Here is a 15,708-nt window from a genome sequence, read left to right on the forward strand (position 1 = left end):
AAAAGTGGGGGGGCAAAATGAGTCCTCGTCTGGGCCCAGTGCATAGTTGCCCATTCCTTTCAGGCCAGGTTAATTGTGACCCTTACTATTTAATTTTGACCTACTTGCTGCTGCTGCTGTTGTGCAGTTTTTGGCAGCCTGGTGCCCTCCTGATGTTTTGGACTACAACTCCCATCAGCCCTCGTCAGCAAGCTGGGTCACTGAGGGTTAGGCCACATATCCAGAAGCAAAGTGATGGCTTTTCATCTGGCAAGCGAGCCAAAGAGAGATGCTGTTGCAGTTTCTGACAGGACAGCTCCCCTCTGTTGGTGTAAATCCCCGCTGTCTGTCACTGACATTAAAATGGCAGTCCCGTGCAATTAATTATCCAGAGCGACAATAGAAAAATGCAAAAAGAGAGCGCCAATCAGAACTGAATTGGGACAGGGCAAGGGTTTAAAAGTTAGTGGTTTGAGTCTGGTTATTAAATGAAATGTGCTTTAATACCAGCCTGAGCTGCAGACATGAGCAACAGATAAGAAGAACATAAGAGAAGCCAGCAGGATCAGGCCCATGGCCCATCTAGTCCAGCATCCTGTTCTCACAGTGGCCAACCAGGTGCCTGTGGTTTCCTGCAACTTGGATTCAGAACCACTGCTGCCTCCAGATGTGCTGGGGGGAACCCACACTTCCTGATGACTGCACATCAACTGGCTGTGAAAAGAGGCACAAGAGCAGGTCACAACAGGTGTCTCAGGTCAGTTGGCAACCTACCTTCTGCACTACGAACACTCGTTGGTTTTAACTGTCACGGCTCTATGCCCACTGCGAAGGATCCCGAGGGTTGCAGCTTGCTGTGGGTGATGAGGGTCAAAATGTTGTTAATAGGGAATGTGTGGACTGCGACCAAATAGAACCAGTGTGGAGCAAGATCAGATCCAATGAGATCCAGGTTCAAATGTATACACAGCCATCAAGCTGTGGGCCCATCGCTATCAGGATAACCTCCCTCTTGGGAATTGTTGTGAAGATCAAATGAGGGTTGTGTTCTTGAGCTGCTTGAGCAAAAGGAAGGCTGAAAATGTAATAAAATTCAAGTAACTACCCTCCTGTTGCCTATAAAGGTAAAGGGACCCTTGACAATTAGGTCCAGTTGTGGCTGACTCTGGGGTTGTGGCGCTCATCTTGCTTTACTGGCCGAGGGAGCCGGCGTACAGCTTCCGGGTCATGTGGCCAGCATGACTAAGCTGCTTCTGGCAAACCAGAGCAGTGCACGGAAATGCCATTTGCACTTTTGACGTGCTTTCGAACTGCTAGGTTGGCAGGAGCAGGGACTGAGCAACGGGAGCTCACCCCGTTACGGGATTCAAACCGCCAACCTTCTGATCGGCAAGTCCTAGGCTCTGTGGTTTAACCCACAGCGCCACCCGTGTCCCTCCTGTTGCCTATAGTAAATCTAATCTCACATTGTGGCATTCTTTTTTTCCCTGGCTCCTCCCCTCTCCAGTCATCAGGAGCCCCCTTTTTATATACCCATGACTAGGGATGGGGAAAGAAATTAGATTTTGTTTGCATTTTCATGAGAAATGACCAAATCCACGCTTTTCAAACCAACGGGTGAGGTGAAACACATCCATCTTTCAATGTACACACTACTCTAGATTTTGTGATGCAGTTCCCTGTCCAATGATGTGTACAAAAATGACTGTATTAGGGCAGGAGGGGCTAAATTTGGCCCTCCAGGCCTCTGTATCCGGCCCTTGGGATCTTACCCAGGCCACGCCCTGCTCTGCACCGCCCCCTACTGGCTTGAAAGTGTCATTGAACTAACTAGGATTATACCTCTTGGTTGGCTGGATTGAGAGGGCTGTACGTTAGGTCCCACACCCTTTTGCTGCACACACACCTCTGTTATGTGGCCCTCAGAAGGTTCCCCAAGTGGGAATTTGGCCCTCAGGCTGAAAAAGGGTTCCTTATCCTTGCATGAGGGGAAAGTGTGCATACAAATGCATATTTGTGCAAACAGCATGCAGAAATGCATAATATCAGGAGGAAGTGATTGCGGGAATAGGCGAAGTTGCATACAAAATATGTTTTTATTTGGAGAAATTAGCACAAAAATACTGATGAATTTTCATGAAGATTTGTTTTTTTAATGCAAATTGCTGCAGGAGGTGTGGGGAACGGGATTTCAGATTGGAAGACTGAGAAAGCGGGAGGAACTGAAATTGACAGGTATGTCTGTCCCTAATCATGATGGTAAACGCTGCAGTTTGCAGAAAGGGCAGTTCCAGTTTTGAGCAGCAGCTACGGCGTATTTATTGCAGCATGGCAGTTTGGACCTGGGGTTTCTCAGCTGCTCACCTTTGGCCCTTGCTCTGCCTCTGGGAGGACAGGTGCCACTTACCGTCAAGAAAACAGGAGGTGATGTCGGAAGACTGACATGCTAGAGAGAATCAGGGCTGACAAGGCATGCACTTCAGGGTGTCTGGATGATCCCGGGCTATAACTGCCTCCAGACATAGCAAGGATAGTCATTCTCAAGGCTTGCAGGACCATGGACAGGTCACTGAGAGCTAGCACCTTGCTGCAACAGAGGTGTCTTCCAAACAATCTGTTTATTGAGCATCCCTCCTGATTTGCTTGCAAGGAAGGCTGGGCAGCACCAACTACTTATTGAGTTGTCTACAACTACACAGTGCATTCACCTTCACTTTCCTAACTGCAAAAAGCCTGGTGGGTTGGTTTTTTTTTGGAGGGGTGGAAGTGAGCTAGGTGTACAGGAGCAACAAATCGGCTTTGTGTACAACCTGAATTTGCTGCTGCCTGAACAGAAGCTCCCAGAGACCCAACTGCAGGCATAAACTTTACTTCTCTCAAGGCCCAGACGACTCTTCTCAGACTCTGCCCCACTGTTTGAGAATTGAAGGTCCTTTCAGGGGCAACCCACAAGCCCCACTGCCAAGAGCTCTAACACCTCCCTGTGACAAATCCTTTTATGTGATCCGGTGGGGACTGATGCCAATTGAGACTGTAAGAAGGCAGGCAGGTGGAGGTTGGTGGGGCAGCGCCCCATTTGCCCTCATGGACCTGCCACCGTGGAGTTGTGATCTCTGCTCCTGTGTGAAGGTACTGGAGAGTGGATGGCAGCTGGTGGGAAGAGGCTCAATCCTTTATTGGGAAGACTGCCTTCCTTAGGAGTCTCCAGGTACCAGGCTTGCAATGAATAACAAGAATTGAGTCTCGCATCACTGCTGATAACGGGGGTCTAGACCTCTTCCTCAAAGTCCTAGTACAAGGATGGCCTAGTTCTGGCCTAAGAGACAACTATGGCCCCCAGCCTCTCCCCTATCGGGCCCTCAGGACCTTCCCAGGCCACACCCCTCGCCAACCCTGCTTTGCACCCTCCTTGAATTTTTGTGCCAGTTGGTTTGTGCCCTCAGATCATGCCTCTTGCTTGTCTGGATAGAGAGGCAATGGTTGGGGTGTGTGTGTGTGTGTGTGTGTGTAGAAACAAGCCTACTTTACAGAGGCAAAATTCACATTTAATAAGGTGCTTATTTTTGCCTCTGGCTTTCCCAACCACTGGCATGTGGGCCCCAAAACATTGCCCAGAAGGGAATGAGGCCATGCCTTGCAGAGACAAAGCAACCATTCAGAACCATTTGTCTATGGTGTTGATAAACCCAAGCCTGAGACATGCAGTTCAGTCCTTTTCGTGGCAGTGGCCTGGATTACGAAGGTGGGAGAGGGCCTTTTCCTAGAATTGCTGCATTTAGAAGACCGCAGTGAAGCAAGAGTTTGGCTTAAATTAGGGGGAGAAGGGCTGGCAGATTTTGTTAGGCACCCTCTACCTCGAGACCAGGTGCCAAATGCAGTCTTCCAGCCATCTCTTGTCCAGTCTTCAGGACTTTGCCCGGGCCACACCCCTCACTGACCCTTCCTGCATGAATTTGTATTTGGCCAGAAGGTGTCCTTGAACTGAGATGGTATTTCTTGCTTGCCTGGATGGAGAATGCTGCATGTGTTCTGGGCACACTCACCCTTGGTAGGTGGCCCTTGCAATGTTGCCCAGGTCGAATGTGGATGTCAGGGGCTGGAGGAATGGTGGGAGCCCCCCCCCCACCTTCTCCTGAACCTTCCCAAGGGCAGGAGGAGAGTATTGATTTAGAACAGTGGTTTGCAGAGGGGCATAGTTTAGAGGGGGAAAGCTGGGAAATATTGGGTGAGGAACAGCTAGAAGAACAGCTAGAACAGCTGGCAGATTCAGTGTCCTTGGACAGCATTCCTGACTCCCCTTCGCCTAGGACTAGACGGGCTCCGAGAGTGATAGAACAGAAAGCGCAGAGGCAACAAGATCAGATTACCAAACGTAGGAGTGACGTAGATTAATGGGGACAGAGGGGGTGAACCTTAACTAGGACCCACGCCATTTTTAGAGAGATATGCATTCATTTGTCTCTCGCTGTGATGATTAAAGAAACTATCTGGCAAGAATGCTCCCTTTCGTTTGATCTGTTTAATTACTGCCACCGGGGGAGGAATCTGATTCCCCGAAGCCTGACAGTGGCCAATAATCCAAGTGTTACTTTCAGTCTTCAGTTCTGACATCGCTTGGACCATAATCCTTTCTATCTCCCCACCCGAAACACACCATAGGGAATGCTGGTAAATGATCGCATTTGGCTAGGAATATGGGAGACAAGACAAATACCCACGAGGGAGGTGTTCTACCTGCAGTCAGAGGCAATATGCTGTGGGAAAAGTGGGATACTGGCCTGATCCAGCAAGCTCTTATGTTCTCAGGTTATTCTCTCCTTCCCTCTTGTGTGTATTAAAAAAAACTCTAAACAAACAAAAACCCCTGGGATTACTGCAAACTTAACTTCTGCCCTTCCCAAAAAGAGAGAGAGAAATAATAAAGAGATCTTGTTGTTCTATGTACAAGTGGGGAACATTGCACTTAATTTCTTTTACATCCATTGGACAACATTAACTTTCTTTAATATATAAATCTCTCTGGGTAGGCTGTGGGGGGGAAGGAAAGGGAGGAGCCGGGAAATCACCGCGTTTCTCTATATACAGTTCCGTTGGCTCAGTTCGACAGCACAGGCAGCTCATCCTCCACAACCTGAAGTAACAGCCCCAATTTCACTCTCTGGTCCATTTTGGTAGAGGAATGTAACTTTTTATAAATATGATTGATCTTCAGCTTTTGCACTCTCTCCAAACTCCTCCTCAGTCCAATATCCATTTTGTTCTCACTTCTCTCGCAAAGAAATGCCCCCAGGGAAGGAAAAATACTTTCAAAATCCTTAAAAGACAGTAAGTCTTGGAAAATACTGTGGGCTGGGGGGTGTGGTGTGACAGAGACCCACAGGGATGTCATCTTTGCACCCGTTGCAAAAGTCACCGAAATGTTTTGTCTTTGAAACTTCCAGCCCTCTCGCCAGGTTTGGTGGGCTCTCTTTGGTATGGCGCCAGACCTCTTGATAACCTCCTGGCCCCAGGACTCTGTCGTGGCTCGCTGGCAGGATGATGAGGGGAAATAATCTCTGGTTGCTATAGGCAAAGGAAGTGAGGTATGGAGCATCACCAAGCTTGCAGCGGACACTAAAAGGGGCAGGGGTATGAAGGGAGGGAAAGAAGAGGGAGGCAGAGGTTAGAAGTCATATACCAGGAGTGGAGAACTTCAGGCCCAGGGGCTAAAGACGTCCAGGCCTCTGAATTCCCCAGGCCACCCCCACACTGGCCAGGCCTCAAGCCCTCCTTGAGTGTTCTTCCCCAGCTGGAATGTGTCATTGAACTCTGATTATGCCTCTTGCTTGTTGAAATGGGAGGACAGAGAAGGGTGTGTGTGTGTATCAGCTAGCCTACTGCACAATGGTAATGTTTACATTCATTGCTGTGCCCACTTTTGCCTCTTGGCCTAGTCCATCACTGGCATGTGGCCCCCAGGAGGTTGCTCAGAAAGGAATGTGGCCCCTCAGGGTCAAAAGGGTTTCCCACACCTGCCATGTACAAAAAGATTACCTTGGAGAAAAGAGCATTTCTTTACACTGTAAAGGTAAAGGGACCCCTGACCATTAGGTCCAGTCGTGACCGACTCTGGGGCTGCGGCGCTCATCTCGCTTTGCTGGCCGAGGGAGCCGGTGTACACCTTCCGGGTCATGTGGCCAGCATGACTAAGCCGCTTCTGGCGAACCAGAGCAACACACGGAAACACCGTTTACCTTCCCGCCGGAGCGGTACCTATTTATCTACTTGCACTTTGACGTGCTAGGTTGGCAGGAGGAGGGACCGAGCAACGGGAGCTCACCCCGTCGCGGGGATTTGAACCGCCGACCTTCTGATTGGCAAGTCCTAGGCTCTGTGGTTTACCCACAGCACCATCCGCGTCCCTTTTACACTATAGGATGGTGTTTTGATCTTACATTTTTATGCTGTAAACCGCCATGAGATCTACACATGAAGGGCGGTATACAATTATTGTTGTTGTTATTGTTGTTTGTTATGGTGTGTGTGTGGATGGGACCACTGTGAAAGGTTCCAGACATTTACAAATCGGTTCAGCTGGTTAGGTTAAAGTACAGAGACAGGGCGGGGCTTCAGTAGCACCTTGGACAGTTCCCTGCAGAGCTCAGCCTGGCTGCTCCATAAGAGCAGCACTCAAATGTTGCTTCAGCACCAGCCACCCTCAAACTGAGCCTGAAATAGGAGCTCCATCTCCATCTCAGTAGCTAGCTGAGATGAGCCTCTTCGTTTCAAGGGGCCCACCCTGCTATAGCACTTGCTGGCTCTGATAGAGCAGGGGAGAATGCAGTTGCACTAGGACACAGTGGTAGCCAACATGGTGCCCTCCAGATGTTGTTGGGTTTCCATCGACCATCAGCCTCAGCCAGCCTGGCCAATGGTCAAGGATAAAGAGAATTGTAATCCAGCAACCTCTGGAGGGCTATTTCTGCACTAGGGCTTCTGAGCTGGAGTCCTCCCAAGTCAGAGGAAGGCAAAGCAACCTCCTTGGACTAGAGAGCTACTTGCACAATGAGCTTCTCTTGTGCAAGTATTTCTGGCTTAGTAGGGACATCTGGAGATGGCACCAAGGACCATTCCACTCTGAACCCGTCTGACCTCATCCCCAATTCCTCAGTGTCTGGTAAATATGCAGCCGGCTGCATCAGTTCAAGTTTTTTGTTATGTTTTTTAAAGGGCTTTTTAAAAAGGATTTTAAAAAAGCATCTTCTGTGGCTGTTATCTGAAGGTTTGATTGCACGTGCTACTGCTGGGGTCTTTGCTGCTGACTACTGAACTGTATTATGATGCTGAAGGTTGGAAGATTCAGGACAGACGAAAGAAGATACCTTTTCACCCAGAGCAAAGTTCAACTATGGGACTCGCTCCCACAGGAGGCAGTGATGGCTGCCAACTTGGATGGCTTTCAAAGAGGACATCTAGGACAGTTCAGTCGGTAAAGCATGAGACAATTAATCTCAGAGTTGTGGGTTTGAACCCCACCTTGGGCAAAAAAACCCCACCCTGCATTGCAGGGGGTTGGACATGGTCCCTTCCACTTTTACAGTTCTATGGTTCTATGGCTTTCAATAGCTACTTGCTACAATGGCTATGTTCTACCTCCACTGCCAGAGGCAGCAATGCTTCTGAATACCAATTGCTGGAAACCACAAAAGGGAAGAGTGCTATTGAGCTCAGGCCCTGCTTGCTGGTTTCCCCACAAGCATCTGGTGGACCACTGTGAGAACAGGATGCTGGACTAGATGGGCCACTGACTCAATCCAGCAGGCTCTTCTTATTATATTGGATTTATTTAAATTGACTGTTTATACTGTAAACTGGATTGTATGCTCTAATGTTTGTTAACTGTTATTAATGCAAGTCACATTAAGAAGGATACAGTCTGAAAGGCAGCTTAAAAATACATATATAGGTATATTTATTCCAGTCTCTATCTGTACTTGGGTTTGAAATTGTTCTTACATATGAAATTGTTTTTAATATGTTGTTACAATATGGAATTGCTTCTGATTGTTTTGTGTATGTGTATGGCAGTCATTTTGACATGTGGAATTGCTTTAATTGTTTCGACATAATGGTAGTTTTTATTGTTGATGTTTTTGCTGTCAAATTGCTTCAAGGTATTTTTCTTGATAATAATTTTTATTAGTTTTCAATTACAGTCCAATAATAGCCTCATTATAACAAGGTATTTTTATGGGAATCAAACAAATAAATTTAATAACAATAATTTTTTTGTATTATTTTATATAAACAACTTAGTAATTGTTTTTGATTATGCACTCGTGTGTGTGTGTGTGTGTGTGTGAAAATGGCTGAATATAAATATAAATATGGCGAAACAGCTAATTGCTGCCGATTATCCCAAACAGCTCTCTTCTGAGTTTTCTTTACCACCAGCACCCATGCCCACGTTTGACTGCCCCAGCGAGGCTGAGCAAGCAGCATCTTGCTGGGTTTTGATTAAGAGGACGCTTCCTGAATCCAGGAGGGCTTGTTCCAACACGCAAGCATCAAAGTCAACTGGAGGGCAAGATGGAATAATCAATCAAGGACAAAGTTATGGCTGAGTGCCTGGCAGATGAATCGATAGAGCCTTGCTAAGGAAATGGTCTTCTTCCCCCGGTGGTGTGGATGCGCCTGATTGCTTGACTGATGGCGAATGGTGGGCAAGCGGTTTCTCCAGCTCACTACAAAGGGTGGGAACCCAACAGGAGTGGGGGGCCTTGAAAACAACACTTTCGCCTTCCAGTGCAGTGTGGTAAACACTTCTCTGCAAGGCCCCATGTGGTTCCAAATCCAGACGGTTGCCACCAACCAATATGGACAACATGCTCATATAAACAAATCAGGCAGGATGGTGGAAACTGAAGATGTCCAGAAGGAACTCTCCAGACAAGGTGACCAAAAGCTCAGTGTTGTAAATTGGTGTAAACTAGAGGGGGAAATTATTTTTGTGCACACACAGATTTCACACACTGGCTGTGATGGATCTGAACTGCTTGTGATGAGACCTAATCTCATGGTTCTTTCTTAGGCAAAACGATTGAGGGATTTCTCAAAAGCATCCTTACCAAACCAGGCAAAATGTCTTGGAGGGTTATTTGTATGTTTATAGACATCCTTAGGACTGGAATGAGGTTGTCGCATCAGGCAAAAATATCTGATGAATATTTTTAGGGGGATAATTAAACTTTAGCTAAGAGGGAAATTCTCCAAGGGGGTTTCACACCCATTTCTCATTGAACCATGTTTGGCGTTACTAGGCTGGTCATGATGATGAGTTAAACTAGACTTAGCCCCATTCAGCAGTCTGCCAGGGGATGGAAGTTCCAGTCAAATCAAATTCTGTGGAATCATAGAACCATGTAGAGTTGGAAGGGAGCCCTGGTCATCTAGTCCAACCCCCTGCAAAGCAGGAATCTCAAAACGCAGTTCCTCCATCCATTTTGAAACCATAACGGACCCTTTCCAAATGTGCTAGCACTTTTATTGCTGCACCACTAGGAGGTTAGGACTTAGGAACATAGGAAGCTGCCTGACACCAAGTCGGACCGTTTGTCCATTTAGCTCAGTATTATCTACACTGACTGGCAGCAGCTCTCCGGGGTTTTAGAATGGAGACATTCCCTGGAGAGGCTCAAGATTGAACCTGGAACCTTTTGCATGTGAAACATGTGCTCTAATCACTGAGCAATTGGTGGCCTTTTCTCAATGCACCCATGCATGAAAACCCCGGCTGTAAGCACCCACAGAGACTTCCATTCATCAGCCCCTTCTGCACAACCTCCAGGAAACACTGGCCCTGTATGGGAATCCAAGCTCTCGTTCTAGACATTCTTTAACCCAGCCCATTATAATAATTTTGGCACGCCTTGTTTTCTTTTAAAACGCGAAAGCTTATCTGTTGAGAAGTTCAAGGTTTTCTCCTCTAACTATCTGTTAATCAATAAAAGGCTGAATATTTCCCACGGTCTGCAAAGCTGCCTTTAAAGCAGGAGAAAAGAGGACCTTTTGTTAGAACTCCTCGCTAAATGGCTCAGGCCATTTACAGCAAAATGGACTGGTTAGGGAATTTTATTCTATTTTTTGGAGGAGGGTGCACTAACGTGTCTCCAAAGGTTTCATAAAAAGAGGAGGTGTAAGGGCAGGACTATCCTTTCCTGACTTCAAATCCCACCCCTGAGGAACTAGGCACAACAAGGTTCTTCCTCAGACCCTCCAAGTGCTAACACATTGTTAGGCCCTTCCTCATCTTATTAGGCTCCAGCCCCTAACTCCAGGGCTCGCCTCCCTCAGGAGATGTGGCAACTCTAGTTGTATAGGAGTGTTGTCAGTCAGCTAGGAGGCTGGCAGAACCCCAGCTCATATCGGGCTGTGCTCTGAATCTGTGGCTTTATTTGGCGTACCAGTTTCCACAAAGAAGACTTGGCTGATCATTATTTACCTGTTTACTGGAAGACATATTGGTTAACGAACTGATGCTGCTGGTATCCGTGACCACCATGGCTGAAGGGAACCGGGATGTGTGGGAATACTGAGGGGGTTCCTGCTTGTGCGCGTACACTGTGGAGGGAAACGACAACAGCACTTCTGTCATGTGAGGCAGTGGGGAAGACAGGCAGCCCTTTTAGCGTGCAACTATAAACGGACTCACCCCATCAATGGAGAAAGACTCACTCCAAGAGATGATGACTCTTATATTATTAGTTGGGGGTTTTATTTTACGGAGTTTTAAAATTTGTTAGAAATGGAAGCGGGAGCACAAATTACACTTATTGGTCCCCCATCCAGAACAGAAACCAATCAAGTGAATGCAGTTGGTATTTGCTGTTGTTTTCAGCTTGGAAACTGAATAATTACATAATAATTATGTAAATTCCCACCACAGCAGACAGCAAGGCAAATAATGTAATATTGGGAGCTGAACCGCAGCGGAATAGATACAGTGCTGCATGCAATAAATATGGGTCAGAACAGAAATCAATTCTTATGCCCCTAACGTAGTGCCCCTGCCATCCCTTATCCTTGGAACAAACCAGTGACAGAACTGAAGCTAAGAAAGACTGAGTGGCCCCAACATCACTCTGTAAGCTCTGAGGCCAAATGAGGATTTGAACCCAGGTCTAACCACTACACCACAGTGCCCCTTCTGCCCTGTTTTCGCTTCTCAGTCTGCTGTCCAGGCCCCTCCAACTCTCCCGCCTTAGGGTTCTTTATTTTAAACTGGACTTGGACCAGGCAGGGCTGTGTTCTGTAAAAAGCAAGGCAAACCCTACTTTCGCTAAGGCAGTGATTCACAGATTCTGGTTTTTTTTCTGGGAAACTGGCAACCAGGAAGGAGATTCAACATTTTAAAATTCTGGCCCCTGTAGCAACTGCTCCTCCCAACAATATAGACAGACAGCACCTCGGCCACATCTGCATCATACATTTAAAGCCTTCCTGTAGCACTTTAAAGCATCATGGCTTCCCCCAAGGAATCCTGGGAAGTGTAGCCCACTAAGGGTTCTGAGAGTTCTTAGGGACTCTCTTCTTTCCCACAAAGAGCTGTTATCTCCCAGAGCAGTTTAACAATCAATCCCTCTTCCCCAAGGAGCTCCCAGAATCCTGTGGGGGAAGCCGTGGCTGTGAAGGCGGTATAATACCGCTTTAAACGTAAGGTGGAGACGTGGGCACAATTAGTCGCTCTTTTCACCTCGGGAAATACCTGACAAGATCCTTACTGTGTGAATTCTGCAGCTGCGTCACCATGAAGGGCTGCTGTGCCATAGGGTTGGGCGATTGCTGCATGATGGGCTGCTGGTGGGGGCTGTGCAGCTGCTGGGAGAACTGGACGGGCTGCAGGGCTGCCAGGCTGCTGGCCACGCTGTTGATGACGGGGATGCTCTGTGCTTGGGAACTGTTTAGGCCTGGGAGAGAGAGGGGAGAGGAGGAAAGGGGAAACAAATTAGAGCAGGGTGAGGAATCTGGGCCCTTGCAGCTTTCTGCATGTCCGGAATGTAATCCACAGTGCAAAGGTATAAGAGTCTCCTCCGCTGCTGTTCCCACTTTGCTTCCGGCTCTGACCACCACTGTCACACAATTCCTACAAGGGAATGCTTCCTTGAGCTGGAAAAGGTCCCTCAGATTATTCCTAACGTACATCAATTACCTTCCTGCCTTGATTCACACACGGTGGTACAGTGGTACCTCCGGTTGTGGACAAGATCCGTTCCAGAGCTCCAGTCGGATCCCGAGGCTTCCACAACCGGAGGCGCCTGTTCTGCACATGCGCACGGCACAATAGAACACTACTGGACATGCACATGCGACGAAACCCAGAAATACACTTCCAGGTTTGCCACATGCGTATCCTGAAGGATATGTAACAAGAGGGGCACGTAAGTAGAGGTACCACTGTATAAAATTTCTAGAAATTCTTAATGAAAGTCTCTAAAGTTTACTCAGAGTAAAAAAAGGTAAAGGTAAAGGTGTACTCAGAGTAAACCCAATGAGATCAGTAGACCTAAGTTAGCTATGTTCATGAATGGGTTTATTCTGTGTATGACTACCACTGAATGCAATCCACAGCTAGCCCAAAAAAGCCTTCCTTCCTTCCCCTCTTCAAAGCTCACTTTTTCTATGAAGCCTCTGGTCCAACCCCTTCGTCACCACATGCTCTGCTGCAGACAGCTAATGTGGTGCTTCCCATACAAATGATGGACTACATTTCCCATCATCCATTCCCATTGGCTATGCTGCCTGAGGCAGATGGGAGCTGCAGTCCAACAACATCTGGTGGGTACCATGTTGGCTATACCTATCCGACTGTACCTAAGCTTAAGTATGTGTAACTGAAATAACAACATGTTATTTCCGTGTTCACACCTGTTTCCATTTTCCTCGCCTTCCTCGTTTCTTCTCCCATTGTTGAACTTTGGGCTGTAAGATCCTCAGCGGAGAGACCTATCTCCTGCTCCCTCTAAAATGCCCTTCACACTGATGGCATATCATATAAATACGAAAGAAAGATACAGCCTTCCAGTCCAGCAGAAAAGCACTTACTTTGTGTGATAGCCATGACACCTGATAATGGTGCCATGATGAGGTTCTGGGACTGTTGTGGATTATGATGGGAAAAGCTGTGGATGTTCGTGAGAGTACTGACCGGGGGAAGCCCACCTCCTGGCGCCGTAATCTGCCAAGAAAAGAAGAAGGGGCAATTCAAAACTGAGGCATGGACAGTCAGCCAAACAGCTCTCGCTCCACTGAGTGTCTCATACAGGCAGAAAGTCAGGATATAAAAGTTACAAATAAGTAAGATTGTGCAAAGAGGTTTGTGATGCAGCCTTTACTACTGTTGTATGTCCTTTTGGAAATCTTTTGTTGTTTTACCTCAGAATTCCCAGAGATGCTTACTTTGAGCAGAGGCCTTCCAATTCGCCTCAGATTTTCCTTTGGGGGAAACCCAGTAGCACCTGAGATTTTTATATATTTACTATTACTTTAACATCCCTCTTCTCCAAGGGACTTAACACTGTTTACCACAGCCCCATTTTATGCTCACAACCCTTGTCCGGCTAAGAGATGGCATTTGGCCAATGGTCGCTCAGGGAGCTTCATGGCCAAGTGGAGATTTGAACCCGGTGCTCCCAGGTCCTAAGTCCAACACACTTACCACAACACCACACATGCTCTTCCCTGGCCCTGAATGATTTTGCTATTCTTATCTCAAAAGTCCTTCAACATTCCTACAGGCGTCATCACCTGGCCTTCCAAAAACTGGCCTCACATTTCATGGGAGGGGGGCAACATTATTTGTAGAGTGCCGTGTGAGCCTGGCTACGGTAGTCAATAAACGACTTTCTGCATGGAAGGCCAGGTTGTCTCAGAAGAGAACTATGCATCCCTGGCCAAGGGAGAGAAAGCAACTATAAAAACCACCCAGTGTGACATGAATCAGTCAAGCTAGGCCAAGGAAAATAACCCCACAAGGCGAATTTCTAGAATATTCTCACACTTCTGGTACTGAAAGCTGGCATTGCCCAAACAAAGAGGGGAAATAAGTGTTATAATACCAGGAACCGGGGGCTCGGGAACAAGGGGCTAAGAGAGGGCAAAAACGATTCAGAGGTTGAACGGTGGATGTTTGGAACTGTTTTCAAGATGGCTGCCATCACACTTTGGGCAGGAAGGTCCATTTGCTTGGCCCCATGGCAACGGCATCATTGCCTGTGCTAAAGTTCGCATTCTCCTCACGGGGGTCATTGGCCAGGCAGCCGGCCTCAGTGAGGACATGCTGTCCAACACACTTAACACACCATTCTGGCCACACACAGAGCACAAGTTCAAGTGATAGGCCTATCTAGTGATAGGTGAGCAGCCTTTCAAGCCTGGTGTCATAAGAGGGGCATCCTCGGGCAGCTATTGCCAATGTCCGGGGCTCTCTTTTCCGGTGCGCAGAGGCATGCTTGGCAGCTGCCACTATAAATTACCCACAGTTACTGCCTCTCAGCCTGAAGTTATTAAGTATATATTAAGTATACCTGAAGGAGCGTCTCCACCCCCATCGTTCTGCCTGGACACTGAGGTCCAGCGCCAAGGGCCTTCTGGCGGTTCCCTCATTGCGAGAAGCAAAGCTACAGGGAACCAGGCAGAGGGCCTTCTCGGTAGTGGCACCCACTCTGTGGAACGCCCTCCCAGCAGATGTCAAAGAGATAAACAATTACCTGACATTCAGAAGACATCTGAAGACAGCCCTGTTCAGGGAAGTTTTTAATGCGTGACATTTTAGTGTATTTTTGGTCTTTGTTGGAAGCTGCCCAGAGTGGCTGGAGAAACCCAGCCAGATGGGTGGGGTACAAATAATAATAATAATAATAATAATAATAATAATAATTATTATTATTATTATTATTATTATTATTATTATTATAACCTAACATGACTAGCAGGGTTGTTGTGAGGTTAAAAATGGGGAGGACTTGTACTCCATCTTGAGCTCCTCGGAGGAAAGATGGGGTATCAATATAATTAAATAAATAACAAATAAGGCTGGAGTTAGCCCTTCTCCTTGAGGAACTTCTAATAAACCTCTGAGGCAACCTAGGGAAGAAATGGGGGAGAAAACTGGCTTGTGTTTTCATTTTTAATGAGAAAGGTATTTGCACTTTGCAGACCAATACGCAAATTGAAATGCAAGTATCCTTCAAAAATGGCATGTCTCTGAATTTTTGTGATGCAGCTCTCCAACCAACCAAAAATGCATACTTAGGTGAAAGCGTGCATAAAGATGCATGCGTTAGTGAAATTAACATAGAAAAAATGTATTCGATTATGAGAACTGGCTTGCAGAAATGGTTATATTAGTCAAAACTGCATACAAATATGTATTTATTGGGGGGGGGAATTGCACTAAATTGCTGGAAATTTTCATGAAGATTTTTTTTTAAAACAAAATAGTAAATTGCAGCAGAGATGTAAAGAAACCAAACACTATAGATTTGTCCATTTCTTCCTTACAGTCCACCAGGAACACTGATGGATTGAAAGCAACTTACAGAGGGCATATCTACTAAAGCTTTCAGCGCTCTCTGATCATACATTATAAGAAAGGGGGATGGGGCTTCCTTCAACGCAGGACACAATTCCTTGTATGCTTACCTTGAGGAAGGAGAAATTCCTCAAGTCCAGGTCGCCTCAGTCAGGCATGCA

General features: G+C 47.0%; 1 protein-coding gene across 4 annotated transcripts in view; it reads right to left on the reverse strand.

Moving 5' to 3' along the window:
- Window positions 1–4,966: 4,966 nt before the first annotated feature.
- Window positions 4,967–15,708, reverse strand: part of HNF1B (HNF1 homeobox B) — a 59,960-nt gene continuing 49,218 nt past the window's right edge. For 2 of the 4 annotated variants that reach the window (XM_053367547.1, XM_053367545.1), the window contains exons 6-9: window positions 13,060–13,192; window positions 11,739–11,924; window positions 10,460–10,578; window positions 4,967–5,592 (exon numbers count right to left, since the gene is read on the reverse strand). In XM_053367547.1, coding sequence (XP_053223522.1) covers window positions 5,572–5,592; window positions 10,460–10,578; window positions 11,739–11,924; window positions 13,060–13,192 — 459 coding nt within the window. In that variant the 3' untranslated portion in view covers window positions 4,967–5,571. Of the gene's footprint in view, window positions 5,593–10,134; window positions 10,579–11,722; window positions 11,925–13,059; window positions 13,193–15,708 lie in introns of those variants that run through there. The other 2 variants (XM_053367546.1, XM_053367544.1) reach the window with 2 other exon arrangements.

Source organism: Podarcis raffonei, chromosome 15 (genome assembly GCF_027172205.1).
Source record: "Podarcis raffonei isolate rPodRaf1 chromosome 15, rPodRaf1.pri, whole genome shotgun sequence".
Lineage (NCBI taxonomy): Eukaryota > Metazoa > Chordata > Lepidosauria > Squamata > Lacertidae > Podarcis > Podarcis raffonei.